Source organism: Limulus polyphemus, unplaced genomic scaffold (genome assembly GCF_000517525.1).
Source record: "Limulus polyphemus unplaced genomic scaffold, Limulus_polyphemus-2.1.2 Scaffold107, whole genome shotgun sequence".
In the NCBI taxonomy this organism is placed as follows: Eukaryota; Metazoa; Arthropoda; class Merostomata; order Xiphosura; family Limulidae; genus Limulus; species Limulus polyphemus.
This window is the reverse complement of record NW_013665717.1, coordinates 1011396-1029217: the sequence shown is the minus strand read 5'-3', so window position 1 is coordinate 1029217 and position 17822 is coordinate 1011396. Positions and strand designations below refer to the sequence as shown.

General features: G+C 30.9%; 1 protein-coding gene across 1 annotated transcript in view; it reads right to left on the bottom strand.

Annotated features, from left to right (window-relative positions):
- Nucleotides 1–6412: 6412 nt before the first annotated feature.
- The window catches only part of LOC106470884 (hypoxanthine-guanine phosphoribosyltransferase-like), a 17458-nt gene continuing 6048 nt past the window's right edge, over nucleotides 6413–17822 (bottom strand). The window contains exons 6-8 of the mRNA XM_013931462.2: nucleotides 12001–12047; nucleotides 11205–11281; nucleotides 6413–8759 (exon numbers count right to left, since the gene is read on the bottom strand). Coding sequence (XP_013786916.1) covers nucleotides 8691–8759; nucleotides 11205–11281; nucleotides 12001–12047 — 193 coding nt within the window. The 3' untranslated portion in view covers nucleotides 6413–8690. The remainder of the gene's footprint in view (nucleotides 8760–11204; nucleotides 11282–12000; nucleotides 12048–17822) is intronic.

Sequence of the window (17822 nt, the reverse complement as noted above, 5' to 3'; positions counted from 1 at the left end):
ATATATATATATATATATATATATATATATATTGTATTTCCAGCAGCAGCTAGTTGTAACATTGGAATTTTATCAAAATCTAAAATGTGAACGAGTTTCGTGTATTATTTGCATGAAAAATAATCTCAAACAAAACTTAACATGAGAAGCAGAATTCAGCATACAATATTTCCAAGCCATGATTTGCCAAATGGAATAAAAGCTTTAAATATCTAATAAACTTATGAATTACATTTACAATACAGTGTATAGTACCATTATCTATATCCAACATTAGAGGGTGTGCCAAAATGAAAGAATCAGATAAAAATGGGGAATTATATCTTGATGTTTTTCTGTATCAGTGTAACACCGGACTTCTAATTGGATGTACATACTAAGTAGTATAACCTGGGGGGGGGGGTACCTCACCCATAATACTTTTTGTAATATCATATTTGTTACTTATTTCTGGCAGCATTAAGAGTTTGTGAATTTCAAATTATGGTTGCTACAAAAGCCTAACCTGCATGCTAAAAAATGCAAATTTAATTTTCAAATAAAAACTGATATTGCGACTGGGAAATGTATGTCCTAGTTGCAGTGAATGGGTTAAGGAACCAGGTTTTTTTCCCCATTACATTCCATTGGCTTATTAATCCTCAAACAATGTATGCTATTCTAAGGGTTTAGAACAGTGGTGCACAAACTTTTTTATATGGTACCTCCCTTCTATTTGTGCATATACCGTACATGTCATTTTCCCATGTTAATTGTTACTACTATATTATGTAACAGTAACAATATTTGTATGATAGCTTTTAAAACTTCTTTATTTTTTAATTTTTACTTTCAGTTTGCACAGCATTAGTCTAGAGGTTTTACAATATTTGTTAAAGGCTAATATATATCAGAACAATTATGTAGAATTCTCAGCATACACATAGTCCTAACCATGACATGCAGACACGCAAACACATAAAAAAATAATCAAGTCTAAACTAAATAAACTTTTAACATAATAAAACAAACTAAATTCTTTATTTAGGTATCACATGTCACCACAGAAGGGGAAAAAAAAAGATAATACAACACTTTATTCAAAATTTATTCTTTTGCTGCAGCAGCTTTTTTAAAGACTTGTGTTTTCACATAGTTTTGACAAATTATATTTCATTGGAATTGAATCTCTTTACGCTGGTGGGGTTTACAGGTAGACAACATTTTAGGTTTCGTGCCGAGTTCTTCACTGTAGTTTCGGCATGATCAAAATGTCATTCACCACAAACTTTGGGCAGATGGAGTCCATAAATGATTCAACACGAGCTTTCTCAAATACATATACAATGACTTATTCATTGGAAATTGTGATGGTTTTGAATAACATAAACATTGACATACACTGAATTAAAAAAATTGCAAAACAAGTACATATATAGCCAGTATTTAATGTAACAATGGATCGTAGGTCATACAATATACATTTAAACTGAAAAATGTACATACAGTAGTTTATAATTACCATTAGATCTCGATTTCACGTAAAATTAAAACAGCATAACACGTTCATAGATTTTTTTCATTATGTGATGAATCAAGAACGAAAATATCAACAACTCAGTTTCAAATATTTTCTAAAAAATTTTTCAGACATGTAAGCTTATGAAATATTTCACTAAAGTTGTTGATATTAAAGTGGAAACATAAGTTATATAGCTATATGATAAAAAATGTGTAGAAAAATTACTTCAACATGCACAATCTTCACAATTGTATATAATAAAAAAAGTAAACTTTTTGTAATTTTATAGTAAAACACTGGATTTATAAACAATCGAAATGCAAGATTTCAAACAAATACAAATTTATGTTTCACAGGGAATATTTTTGTAGTAAATCCAGAATAAGCTTTTAGATTCTGGTTTTATATAGAATGTAATTTATTTCCACTGAAGATGATTGCAGTTAACAGATATCATATCTGATACAAACTGGTGGAATTATGAAAGTTTTGTACATATGTTCCGATCAAAATTTACCTAAGAATTGGAAAGTGATAATTGCTCCTCTAAGCCATTTATCATAGCAACATTCTGTCTAATACATCCTGAAAGCCTAAGAAAATATGTCAGAAAACTGCTACAAATATGGATGTGATCACGATGGGGTATCAGCTACCAATTACTTAACTTGCAAAAGAGACAGATATCTCATCCACAGTAAAACAGTGACAGAAATTCATGCAAGCCTGGTATGTACAAAGAAATAATGATGAATACAACAAGGGTGGCCAATGGCTAAAGTTTTGGTGAAGAATCATCTCCCCAGGTGACAATCCCAATAATAAGCTATGGTGATTTTAGTTAGGGTATTTGGTATGGAGAATTTGCACAGAATATTTTCATAAGAGCATATCGCTCACAAATATTAGGTTAAATCCTGAAGACCACTGATTCTGCAATAGTGGTAAGGTAGCATGGACCCTTTGTAAAGTTTTCCCTTTTTGATTCTCTCTAACTCCTTGTAGAAAACATTTGTAGCTGCATACAAGATATATCCTGAATCACAAAATGATGGATTATAAAACACAATTGCTTTTAGGTGTAAATGTATTTTTAAATTACTGGATGTAGACATTTATTGTTCCACCATCCAAAACACCTACATTTTTTCTGCATTTGAGAGACGCATCCAATGTTAAATTCAACACCAAGGCTCAAAAAACAACAACATGCAAACATATAAAACCAGAGTATAACTACATACTAACAAAAGAAAAGTGTGCCCATTACAGATATAAATGTATGGTCAATTTCCAAATATCATTTGATTTCATGACATTATTAATTAAGTAATGCTGTTAACACTAACCGGAGATTTTACGGAAATAAACTGATAACATAAACTCATAGATAACTTTATATTGTTAGTTCACATGGTTCATGCTTTAACAGATAGATTACTTTAATTTTTTTGTTAACTAAACTGACAGTTAAAAAAATTAAAGATTGATAATATATTTCATGTAATATTTGAACAAAGCTACAGAAAGGCTATCTGTGTTAACTGTCTTAGTTTTGAACCGACAGACTAGAGGGAAGGCAGCACCCCCACCCACACACTTTTAGGTCACTCTAAATCAAATGTGGCATTAAAAATTTACTCATGTAACACACCCATAACAAGAAGGTGCTGAGCATGATTTTCTGGCAATAAGACATGAACCAAGAACAGCCAATTTCACAGTCTGGCATGCAACCTATCCGGCCACCTCACACACACACACAGCCCTCAAGCAAAAGGGTAATCCATTTGGTCAAAAATACAACAGGAGAACTTATGCATGCCTTTGTGTGAAATGCATTTGGAAAAATGCTCTTAATGTAAAATTTAATTTTATTTCCAATTTTGGATAAAAACAAAGATCCATCTTCTCACAACTATACGTAGTAATTCTTAATTTTCGATATTAACACATAGTATACTTGCAACAAGAGCTTAAATCTGATACATGGCATATTATCATTATTAATTTTGCTGTGTAAATCTAAATGCTTTTCACTATTTCCAATTTGCAACATGTATTGTGGTCTTATTTATCCTACGTGACCATTGCTATATTGTTATAGTAAATAAAAGTTTGTCTTAAATTTTTATTCACATGGTTTCAGTTCAATGCAAGTCAAGTTTTTACAAGTTTAGTAAGATATGTATCTTTAAACACATTTTGCTCAAATGTTACTCTACTTTATTTATTAACAACTTTACTCAACCTACTGAAACGTTGAAGTGATATTAAGATCTAAAAAACCTTTAAAAACACTTGATATAATATTTATAACAATAACAAACAACAATAATATTAAAAAGGGGTATTCATGGAGATATTGTAATAATATTGATTCAAGACTACTGAATAAGTATTCTAATACCTTTATTAATGTAGAAAAATAAAAACAGAACAATGTATCACCAGGCACTCATTACACATAACAGATGATTCATGATGTTAGAAAAACACGTAGGTTCAAGAAGTCTTGATAGAAACGAATAAAAACCCTATAACCCGAGTGATTTCGAAAGGTGGACCTTTCTTCTTCAGGGGCAAACTGGGAATCTAATGATACTAGTCTAGTAAAATTTCATTGATATTAGGTACACTTCTTTGTATTATAAAATAAAACATCAATTAAAATCCTATTTTATAAAAATTATTTTAGTACATTACTGGACGGGATTAATACAAAACCTTTCCAGGGTGTACCAAAATTTGTGACATTTTTCAAACACGCTTTTGAAATAACCTTAGAAAATCCACTTTTTAAGTAACTGGTTTATAGTAACCCCCATTCAAACATTTTTAACACTAATATAATAGCTCTAATAATGGTATCATGTTACATGCGATTATTCATCCAGTGTACAAACAAAACATTAAAATAAGTACTCTTATATCTTGGTTTGTTTCAGTCATAATACTATAGTGTTTGAGTTATATTGTTTGTCTGATGGTGATGATATGTAATAGCTCTTAAAGTAACTACCAGAGTCAATTTATACAAGATTATTCACTGTGTACAAACAAAATAATAAAATAGGCACTGCTATATCTTAGCTTGTCCCAATCATTGTACTATGGTTTGTATGATTATAATTAAAAATGTACAAGCCCTACTGCTGGTGTCATGTTAAATGAGATTATTTATATATTGCACAAAAAAACAACAACAGTAAAATAGGTTTAGCTCTACCTCAGTTTGTCTCAGCCATGATACTGTGAGCTATTGTTTGTCTGATAATGATAATAGGCAATAGCCCTAAAAGTCATTATAGGTGTCACTTTACAAGCATGACCATTAGTGATTAGAAACCTTTTATTTTAATGTGGTGATTTCACAACTGAAACTTTCTTGGTAATTTAATGAAATGTTAACAATATTATTGACACATTTTCTTTAAAATTTAAGCCTTCTGCCCTACTATGTTACTCATCACAGTAAATAGAAACGTTTACATAATTAGTTTTGGTTTTTAATTACTTTACAAAAGCTTTACAATTTGGTTGATTTAGAATACTTGATATTTGTTGAAACTAACATCATTTTGATTACTGTACTTACCAGTGTATAAGATGATACTTTTTGCTCTTAAAACAATGCCCAATTTTATCCCTTGTCTTAGACACAGATTCAAAAATAGAGTTCCAGTAAGAACTCTCCTGTTAGTAGCATATTTAACCAATACTAAGTTGTTCCTTTAACTTTTGTTTGCTTTTTTTTGGGTAATTGTGTTGACATCATGCTATCTACTGTGTTACAATGACATATTTATAATTTGTCTTGATTCTTCATAACTGGAAGTTATCAATCTCACATGCTAGTTACAATTAATCAAGAAATTTTTTTATTTGAAATGTACTGATCTCATCCATCATACTAAAATGTTACTAATATTATATAAAAAAAAGTTTCTGTAACATACACTAGTTTTGTGAACGTATTTTTATAGTAGATCACTATATTTTAAGTTTTAGTATTTTTTTTGTAATGTGATGAAAACTTTGTAAAGTTGTTTATTACATGTTTTCGACTTAAATTTTGCCAAATTGAACTGTCTGTAGCATTTGAAGAGCATAAAAAACACACTTGTGGTTGTATCGATTACGCCAGAGTACAGGTTAGCACAGTATAAAAATAACTTATAACAATTTCTTTACAAAAGTAACATCCTAGACTTGCTTGACAATAGAGGTCATTCTATACACTAAACCTCAAAGAAATACATTTAATTTCCTCAAAAAATTCAGGGTCATCTTTTACACCAGCAAATACAGTATATAAATTTCTTACTTATTTCTAGTAACTCTTGACGACAAGAATTAGTTTGCTGCCTATATAATTAACATACAAATCAAACATCACAAGAATGAAGTAGATGGAATTTAAGAACTGCAACTAAATATCTGCCAGATCATAGAAACATATAAATTAAGAAGTAGCCTGTCCTTATTCATGTAAAATACATCACTTTGATTTTTAAGGTCCATGACACAGTAAATAAATACCTGTATTCGTTTATCAAGTGTTAGAGAATTACAATGTTAGATAGTCTAAGTTGTATACTATATATATTTATAAAATAAATAAGGTTATGTTGAATAATGCTAGCAGTATACATTCTATGTACTTGTATTAAGATATCTCTAGACTCACTTAAACTGAAACCCAGAAAATAGCATAATATTCTTTAAATATTTTATAAATAGGAAGGAAAAAAAAAGAACATTTTAACAGAAAGTAGGGATCGTTGGTTATTTATAGAATTGCTATAAGAAGTATCCAAAACAAAGCAACTGTTGCAATAAAAAAGAATACAAACAAGTAAAGCGATACCAGTTGGATAGATTTTAAAATGATTTTCAATCCCTACTTTGAAAATCATTTTAAAATCTATTCAACTAGTTTGTTTACTTTTTATTGCAGCATTTATTTTGTTTTGGATAGTTCTTATAGCAATTCTATAAATAACCAACGATCCTTATTTTCCATGAACATTTTAATTATTTTTCCCTATTTATTTGTTCAGTTTTTATATGTCCATGGAATTGACAAAACATCTATAAACTTTCAGTATGGCCATATCCCCAATAGCTTTAACTTTTACAATAATTAAAACCACAATCACAAATTTATAAAATGTAATCCTTACTTTGTTCTACACATAAGTGTATAAAGCTTCGAATGTAGGGATTAATTTGTGGTTTTAATTCTTGTTTCATTACTTTTTGTAGCAGGATCGCTACTTCATTTTAAAATTCGTAATTTTTTAACCATTCCTTAATGTTTTAACTGTATAAAGTATATAATCTACCTTTAGAAACTACCTCGTGTCTATCCATCAATATGTAGTGCGACATTTTGGGTTGAAAAATATTTAAGTATGTGCATGATATGTTTTACCATTTGTAAAAGAATCTGTATATATTTATTGGAATACCAAAAGTGGATACCCACAGACCAGTCAAGTAAGCTGGAGAAATCTTGTATCGATAGCCCGAACCAACTAGGGGCTAGCTACGCTGATGTGATCCGATAGATATGTGGGTAGTAGATGAAAAAGTTGCTGTTTTAGAAATTTTTGAATTGCTATACCAGAAATGTGACTTTTTTTTAGCATATTATTAGTATATATGCACATAATATATTGTAACCAATACTTTGTATGATCAGTTTTTTGCTTAGGAATTCAATAAGGTGGTTTTTCGGCATGTGAATTATTTGGAAACCTTGTTCATCCCCACTATTAAGTACTGCCATACTTAATAATTAAAACTAATAACTACCATTGTGACATTGTAAAACACATTATTTTCAGTTGTGAAAAAGAACAATACATGTGATGTAGATTTCAGTAGCACTGTATGTTGCACTTTGCCTTTTTATATGGGACTTGCTAATAGCATAAAACAACTCTTGAGCTCATTGTGTGAAAAATATGAACTAGAGGTCAACATGAAAAGTACAGAAAGAAAACTAACATTAAGGTAATTTATCAAACAGAACCCACTCCATGTAACACCATCTACGTAGGTGAAACAGAAAGAAACTTAAAAGCTGACCATCCCTTGTTTCTAGACATTTTTATGTTTTATAGTTGTGGAAATTTTATGATAACACAAACTTACAAAATAACAGACCCTGAAAATGACCCTGCAATCAGACAAACCATAAGACAAACAATAAAATATGCAAAACTCAACATCAATAAATATCCTACATTCCTTTACGTGTTTGAAAACTGGATCTACACATATATCAAGTGAATGACTGTGTCCCATCAAATGATTACTTCTCATTGATTCTTTGATCCTTACATACAAACTGTAATATGCATGTGATAAGAATAATTTTCTGCTGCCTTACACTTGAAAATGCTTAGTTTACTCAGTTACTCAGTTTATGAAACTTGAGAATAACATGCCATTTTCTGATTTATAATTTATATTCAATTGAGAATGAAGCTAATAAAAAGTAATTGTCTGCAATCACTTCCTGAAAGTGAGACTGAGTAAGCTAATGATTTGATCATTATATAAATGCAGGAGTTAAAAATTTAACTTAACATGCTAACTGGAAGACATTTTAGCCTAGCTTCTCTGGTGTAGATGGGATTTTGTTTAGTATTTTGACATGCCACAAAGTGTAAATTGAAACACACACAGATTCTAATGATTTACAAGTGCTTTGAAAGTATTTTTATATGCATTATCTTACTTTCTGGCATAACTATTTCAGTATATGACACAGATTAATATATATATATGCAGAAAAAGAAATTTAACAAGTTATTTGACATATATTTATCAAAATGCATTATCATTCCTTTATTTTGGTGTTTTGCCTAGGCATTATCATTCCTTTATTTTGGTGTTTTGCCTAGGCATTATTATTTCACGATTTTGGTGTTTTGCCTAGGCAAGTATTCAAGATGTCCTTATATAATTTTTTTTTATTATTTTTGCTGATCTGTTTCTAAATATAAAGTTTTCAAAGATTAACATTTTTGCCTGTGCATTTTTCTTGCTCCTGAATATCCGAAGTTTTCATTTACAAATATAAATTTAAAACAATTCATAAAGCCATAATTATGTAATAGTGTTATTCCTCAAATGCACTTATAGCAGTACTTGTTTTATCTTCAAGCACTGCATCTTACAGACTGTTCTTAACAGCTGCTGATCCAAACTTCTGTTTTCCATAATCACTAATTACACAGATATGCTGTAAAAGAAGAAACAAATAATCTATTTCATAAACATGTTCACCTTATAAAAAAACTTCTGTGCAACACAAAAAACAAAATAAAAGTAAGATACTTGTATTCGTGCTCAAGAGAATATTACAATATCAAGACAAACATGCCATGGGGGAAGAAGAAATGAACTTGGTAGATCTGAAATATACTAATGTACCTCTGGCTGGACAATGAACTAAAGTCACCAAAGAGAGATACTATAGTAAGCTGGAGCCAGTATAAATGCAAATCTATGATGCAGTAGCAGTGCATGACATAGAAAAGATTTTTTAAGAGTTTCATTCATTAATCTCTCCATGTCTTCCAACTGAAACATGGGGTATTTTTCAGAAGCACGAAGTTCTCTGTTCAGTAGTCTAGTAGTAGGGGGAAGAGGAGATGAAGTTACAAATCCCACAACAAACTTCTCAAGCAGTTTAGAAAAGGAAATTGAGCTGTAAGGCAAAGACATTCTTAAAACATGTCTAGAAACACAAAATTAATGTTGATGTTCTGGAGGCCTAAAGGAACAGTGTAATAAATTACAAAATACTTACCAAATGAAACCTTCATCACCTCAACAAAAATATTCCTTTTTCATTAAATTACAGGGAAAAGAACATGCATCAGAGGGTGGGAGTATACAAGACAATGTTAGAAACAATCTATTGTTTTGAAATTTCTGAATGATCAAAATTTAAGACAAAAGAAAAATGTTGAGAAAGAGAGATAATGCGTTAATCAACCATAAAGCTACAGAGAACTATTAAGATATAAAGATAATTGTGAAGAATCAATTCATTCTAACTGAGATAATTTATCAGCAACAAAATAACATGTCTTGTTAGGTGGCAAGCTTCAAGTCTAATGAAGTGATGAACTGCCATAAATAGAAGGTAATATGGCAAAGAACAGCTTGCTTGCAAAGTGGTTTTGTTACCGAAAAATATTTCTTTATATGCTTTATGTTTTAAAAGTTAAATTTCTACTTTCAACTGCTTGATTAAATTATACTTAATTTAAATGAGATGAATTAATAAAAAAACTAGTTAAATAATAACAAACACTATGAATCAAGATATATAATTATCAGAAAACTGTACTGAGCACTGTTGCTTGCTGCCCTAATTTTCATTAAAACAAACTTCTCCAAAGGACAATGAAGTTAATCTTAGATAACACATCTTGAAAAACTTCCACAGACCCCTACACACTGTATATGGCCATAAAATTTCAAGATCATGCTTAAGTAGACCAAAAGCACAAAAGGCCATTACAGTTTTATCAAGGAATTTGCAGATGTGTAATAGAAAAGAGGATTTCTGATATTCCAACTTTATTGGCTGCCTTTCTCATGAAAACAGCCATTGATTTTAAAGTATAGCTGGAGGCTTGCAAATTTATTGCCTTGTAAATCCTCATTAATTTAAATTGTAGTTTATTATCTTATTAATGGTACCAGGAAGTATGAATAGCTTTATCACATGGCTTCCCAAGATGGAGGGTTTTTTTATTTGTAACCACAGCCTTCACTTTGTCTCAGATTGGTGTGGGGGTGGTTTTGGGCCTATAACTGCCCTAAGAACTCTGCTATGCATGTTTCTTCACTTCCATGTCCCTCTTTAAAGATGTTGTGTCCTTTGACTCTACATTATTTAACAATTTTACTGTATGAACATCCTTCTTTAGAAAATGCCATGACATAAATCCCTAAAGTCATATGATGGCATTTCACAAAGAACTAAATATACACATGCTGAACATCTTGTACCATGGCTCCCAAATGTGATGACAAACCACTACATTGGCAAATTGTCCACACATATCATGATTACCCATTTATACTCGGCCCATGTCAAATGAAACTATTTATTTAGCTGACTATAATATGGTTAAAATAACCAAAAACACTATTTTTCAAGTCTTTACCATTATCATAAGAATACATTTTGTTAATGTAAAGCATTTGTTTAACTTGAAGCTAATTCTCAAATAGAAGTAATCTGTAAACCTGCAACCTGAATAGGTCACTCATACGTACAAATCAAGCAATTTGCCCCCCCCCCTTTTTTTTAAATATTTTCTTAACAAGGGATGATAAACCAACCAAGAAACTAAAATGCCTTATGTTTTGGATGTAGATGTCAAATTATCTAGAAATTCAAAATGGTTTTAGTATGGCTGAACATATGAGGAAAGCTTCCTAAAAACAGTAAAATCATGATTTTCAGTAAAACTACACTTTTATGAAAAGTCTGCCATTTGGCCATTATCTTAAATCTAATAATCAGCATGTATAAAATTATTACACAAATTGCATTTTAGTTCAACACAATTACTCACAAAGTATAATTCACAATATAACTGCATCCATCAATATTTATCTAACTTCATCCAAAAACCACCCAAACAAAAAAAAACATTATACTTACATTAAGGTCTCTAAAATGCTCATTATAGTCTATAGCATATCCCACAATAAACTTTGCTGGGACCTCAAACCCACAGTCTATTGGAAAAAAAAAGACAATAAAATTAAGATAATATAGTTTGTTATTCTTACATATATGTATATAAACTAAGCTTTTTATTAAAAGTAATGGGTACGATGCTAGGGAAAATATTGTTTATTTAGATCCTGATGATAAATTTGAGGGTTTCTGTCTATTACTCAAGTGTCAAGTGCTAATGAAAGGAGGAATGATGATAAAATTCTAAAATCATTTAGTCATTTCATCAGGTTTATAATTGACTCTTTCATGTCTTTCATCCCACATATACGCAAGAGCCTCATATAGTCTTTGTGATTAAAAGTTTTTTCCTGCTTGTAATCTTTCATTACATCAAAACATACAGAAATGCTTAAAACATAAGGTACCATGTATCAAAAATTGACCTGTGTTGTGAAATGTTTTCATAACTATGAATGAACATATCTAATGCTTATGCAAATTTGAAATCTTATGAAAGTCTGGTATCTTTAATAAACAAATTATATATTACTATTCTATAGATGAGTGCTTCCTCCAAGGCACATCTGGAAACTATAAAAAAAAACTGCAGCACACCACTAAGTGCAGTGCTCACAAAGTGATATTAAAGCCACACACACACACACACACACAAACAAACACATCAAACGCAGCTAGTAGTAAACAAAATGACATGCAAAAAATTAATATGAATTTTAAATATTTTCAGAAATGACATAGAAAAGCAATTACTTACAGTCAGGTCTATATCCTGACGAGTGTTCTGTTCTCTTAACCACTAAGCTGAAAAACATTAATAAAGATCAGTATATATCCATACACATATGGACTATATTTCAAATCAAACTAAGTCATTATAAACATTTATGAAGGAAATACTCAACAGTCTGGAAATTAAATGCACATGCACCAGCAAATAAGGTGCTCTTTTCTGTAAAAATTTGTATATCACTTTTTTACTTGTTAATATAACATTCACACACAAAATTGTACATATTTTACTTAACTTTTACTGATTTTTCATGTCCAATGAAGCTTTAATTCTTTAAATATACTAAATTGTTGAACACAGGAACAATTTGTGCAAATCATTCATGTTCCCCACAACCAAACACACTTACCTGATGACAACACGCATGACAAAACATTTTTATCACAGTACGCAATATATTTTGCATATAGAGTTGAAAATTTTATTCACATCAAAGTTCTTTATCCATGAAAAAAACCTTTTTATCACACAGACAAAGAATTTATTTCACTCACTTAAAAAAAAACTTTTAATTTATGAGGAAGCTTTTTTCACCTGACATATATTTTGTATATACATATTTCAAAGCAATACTTTTCTCACAAAAACGGTGGAGAATTAGTTTTACAAAAATCTAATACTATTAATACTGTTGTGTTAAGCTGAGTTTTCTGGTGATTTCAATTTGTAATAATTGATACAATAAGTCTAAAGTCAGGGCACATTTTTCTGACATCGTACTTGCTTAAGAAAGATAGGATGAAAAAAAAGGCATGTCAGCCAACTGAAATCACTTCTCATTAAAAACTGTAATATAGTCCTTCATATATATATATAGATATATATATGTGTGTGTGTAGTGTATATATATATATATATATATATATATACCTATCCAACAAATTCCGAAAATAATTCACGTTAACTGCAAAATTTTAAACATCTGAACCAAGTCCTTTAATTCTTCAGTAATCCTCACAAAAACAAACGCAAAACTAAGTTTTTCTTTACAGCTTAAGCCTAAAATGTAGTAGCTCATTCAATATAATCAAATAGGACTTGACTTAAATTACATTGGTTGATGAGTATTGTGAAAAAAAAGTTAGTGCTGCTTTCCTGACTCAAGTCAACTGTATAGAAAAGTATTGAATTTAGCCAATACTTTTTTTATTCAAGAAATATCAAGAAAAAGCCATACTAATTAAATGTTGTTTAAAAATTACAGTTAACACTACAAACACATCTATAAATCAATCATAACTGATATCAAACATATATACAATTGACTTAATTTGTAACTTTCTATCAAATATTATCACAGAAATCACTCATAGGAGTAGGTGGCTGTCATTTGATAAGTGTAAAATTTCTTTCCACACTCATATTCTATACAACATATTATTAGAACTAGTTATGTTTAGTGTGACTGAAAGCTAGACTTTATGTGTGTGTATGTATATTATATATATATACACACACACTTGAAAAAATAAAAAATGCAGCCACAAAACAAATATCCAACATCGGGGCACAAATCATAAGTGTAATGCAATGTTATGGAAAGAATAAATCAGACACAGACAGCAAAGAAAACATGAACAAAAGTGAACAAGGACACCAAATATTTATTCATAAGTACTTAAACTGGCTGGCCTCTAGGGTGAAGTGAATGGTTAAGAGTAATTTAAATCCATATCTGTACAGGACAAAGATAATTCTAATTTACCATTGAAATTCAGACAAAAAACTACATTGTTACATACCAAAATCCAATGGTATGTACATCAATGGTATAGCATTTAGGGGTAGAAAAATTCCAAATTCAATTTATACAAATATCTATGCTACCCTTTGAAATGAGCTCACTCCTCCCAAGGGGGTGGACACAGGGCCAAAGTGTCAGAAGTTTCTAGCCAGTGGAATATGCAATCTTTAACTGAGTAAAAGGATTAGTACCTGTTTACAACTATTTGACATTTGGTTAACAAGACTTCCATACTACCTGCAGAACAACTGCAAAAAATGTAAAAAGTTTACCTGAATATATCTCACTATAAATATATTCTAAACTAGTTATACAAGGGTAAAATTAAGGTTTATTTCAGTCATTACAATTCCCCCTTCTTTATCTCAGAGGCATCCCACTCTGAACTTTAAAATTAAGATTACTAGCTGAATTAATAAATAAATAAAGGTTGTCTTGTAAAATGCTGTAATCATTTCTCTTTGGTGACACACACACAACACCTACACAAAGACAACAAAGTGTAACACATAAATTCCAAATAATACAATTCAAAGTAATGCAAAATATAAAGCATAGAGCAAAGTCTTAATGAAATAATCAAAATTACAAACAAGAATTATAAAGTAAACAAAACCAAATACAAAATTAAAATATACAGTAAAAACAAAGAATGATGGTCAGTTATAAACAATCAAAATTAAAACTGATGACAAAAACTGATATTCTACAACCTACAAAAGTTGCATATATTTAAATGTACATGTAAAACATAAAAACAAAATCTAAACAGCACAAACCAAAATAAAACATAGCTTAAACTAATTACAATATGAAATTAAATGCAAAGAAATTACAATGTAAAAAAAACTAATAAAAGAAAAAGCACAGTTTATATATAACTGAAGGATATGTACAATATTTACAGTTTGCTGATCTTGCAACATATGCAGGCTGTTAATCGTGATGACATCTTAACTTTATGTTGCTGACTGAACCTTTGACCTATCTCAGGTTGGATTAATTTGTAATTTTGACTTGTTCATTGGGCATAGTCTTGTGAATTTCCTAACAATATACTGCACTCAGGACTATGGTGAACTGCCCATAACACTTAAAGACTGCAGCCCAATGCAGGATGATACATCATTTGTGTGTCTTCTTTATCATCTGCTGATGGTGTAGCATGCACTTACCATAGTGATTGAGGTTAAATTCTGGAGGAATCCTGAAGAAACACCACTTCAGACAATTTACAATATTTTCAAGTGACTAGAGAATTTGGCTTGAAATATTGTGATGTGATTTTAGTGGAAACTCGATGATTGGCTTGAAATGTTTAGACTGAAAGATGTTGAACCTATTAATTTCATTGATATTGGTGAAAGAATGCTTGCAGTTTTGGTAACTGAAATCTTTGTAGCTTATGTGATTTAGTCTTGAAAGGTAAAATCATCATATGATCATGATTTGGTCATTCAAAATGAAAGAAAACATAATGTACATGTTGTTTTTAAGTAGTTTTGATTCAGAAATAAGCTTGGTTGGTGCATTATGTATCAAATTATTTTCAAACTTTTTGTGTATTACAAAATGTTTGGTCTAAATATCATTTCTAAACAAGTTGATCATAATTCATGATCTTTATAAAATGTGGAATGTGCTCTACTTCTGGTTCTAGCTGACCCTTTACAAGAAAGGGTCAGGTCATGGCTTGACTCTTGTATATATCATATTTGTGTATGTAAGGCACATACAAACTGATTGAATACATACTACAAAACAGGTGTTTCACACATGCTTCAATTACTGCATCATATTACAACCAATGCTTAAATTCATCTTACATGACATCACCACTGAATGGCTTTATGGTTTCTTTAGAAATTGAATAGTACTTACTCCACATGCTTTTTAAAAAGCACATTAAGGTAATACTTGCTGATGCAACCCTATGAATTAGAATTACCCCAACTCAAGTGATGCCATGAAAACAAAGTAATTGCAGATGTAAATGAACAAAAATAGACCATTCTACTAAAAATGTTCATGCAGATCACATTTCATATTGACAATTACAAAAGGCATGCATACACACACAGTCCAATTTTATTGGTACACAAGGAACAACAGCAAAAGTTTTTCATTGTCATGATACATCAATTAGTCCAAACTGCAATGTTTATTTCATCAACAGTGTGATCTAGAGGTTTTGAAAAATCCACTAACATAAATGTGAAAATCAATAAAGCAAAATATAGCAAAATTGTACAAATTTTGGCTGATTTATAGACTGATAATTTTCTGTGCTGGGTTAGAATAGAGCCTTCTGACTGCACTTCAGGAAAATTGGTGTGTTCCAACCAGACCATAAGGTGTGATGTCACACAGCGACACAAACAAAGTTACGCCAATTTATGCACATAACATTGTGAGTTCACTCGGAAATCTTCTGTAGTCAAATGCCTGTTTAACATTCCCCACAAAACTTAACCTGAGTGCTCAAAGAGAAAGGATTGCAGACTCTCTTCAGTTCATTCATTAGAATCCCCAGTTATCATTAACAGTTAAATACAACTGAAACTTTCCCTAGAATTTTCATCTAATAATATCAATTTTTCTAGCTTTAATATAGCAATATTCACATGGTCTGCTCCACACAAGTTCCACTACAATTCAAGTAGATAAACTGAGCAATTATTACAAAACATCAGACCAACATCTTGCCACCAAATATCACTTGAAAGCTAGGAAAGTAAGGGTCCCAATACTCTTTCAGTTGTTGGTTTGTCTATCAACCAAACTGTCCTAGCTATATAATAATCGAGTATCACATAATGTACACTGTACACATTCTATCATGAAACACCAGTTGATAGTTTGAAAGGTAAGGAATGCCACATCTTTTGAGGCAATAATTTGTCAATCAAGTCACCCATCTTAACTACTTCTATTTCACCTTTCCTTTGCCATCTTCTTAAATACTAGCAGGCTTACCTGTTTCCAATTCCCACCATAAATAAATATGAGGGAAGTCCTCACCTTCTTCTGAAGGTTGAGACATGCACCCCCTTAATAGTGTAGTGTCCCTGGGCTAAGGACAGAGGGTAATGACTTGGTGCAAGATAATGCACATCATCTTAATGACATGACTTATTGACTTCATTAAACCATAAAATGTCATTGGGCTAAGGCCAGTGTGGAATGAGTTGATACATGATTAGATGTACCAACTCATTGACATAACATATTGTGTGACATTTCGTTACTGAATCTTATAGTGTCCTAGGGCTAAGATTCTAGTGGAATGACTAAGCACATGGTTACTTGCACAATCATAATGATGTGTTTGTTTGTTTGCTTTTGAATTTTGTGCAAAGCTACACGAGGGCTATCTGCGGTAGCCGTCCCCAATTTAGCAGTGTAAGACTAGAGGGAAGGCAGCTAGTCATCACCATGCACTGCCAACTCTTGGGCTACTCTTTTACGAACGAATAGTGGGATTGACCGTCACATTATAAAGTCCCCACGGCTGAAAGGGTGAGCATGTTTGGTGTGACGGGGATTCGAACCCGTGACCCTCAGATTGGGAGTCGAGTGCTCTAACCACCTGGCCATGCCGGGCCTTATAATGATGTGACTTGTTGTGAAACATTACATCTTACAGTGTCTTCAGGCTAAGGTCATAGTGGGATGATTCAGTGCACAACTGCACACTCCATCATCACATCACATACTGTGTTCTGTCTATGTAGTCTTGAATGTGAAGGCTTGCATCCTTACAAGTTTTTCTTGGAATATATTGAAAAAGATTTCAGCAATATATATGTATATATATATATATTTTTTTTTCATATGGTAGGACGAACTTGTGATGCCAATATGCAATCTTACTATTAACTTCTAACATTATTTTCTGGAACAGTTAATTCTACCACTAGATTCTTTTCCGAATAATATGAAAAAGGAAAGGTGGTAATGTTCCAAGTAAGAAACAGTACTTCAAACACACACACACACACACACACATATATATATATATATATATATATATATATATATA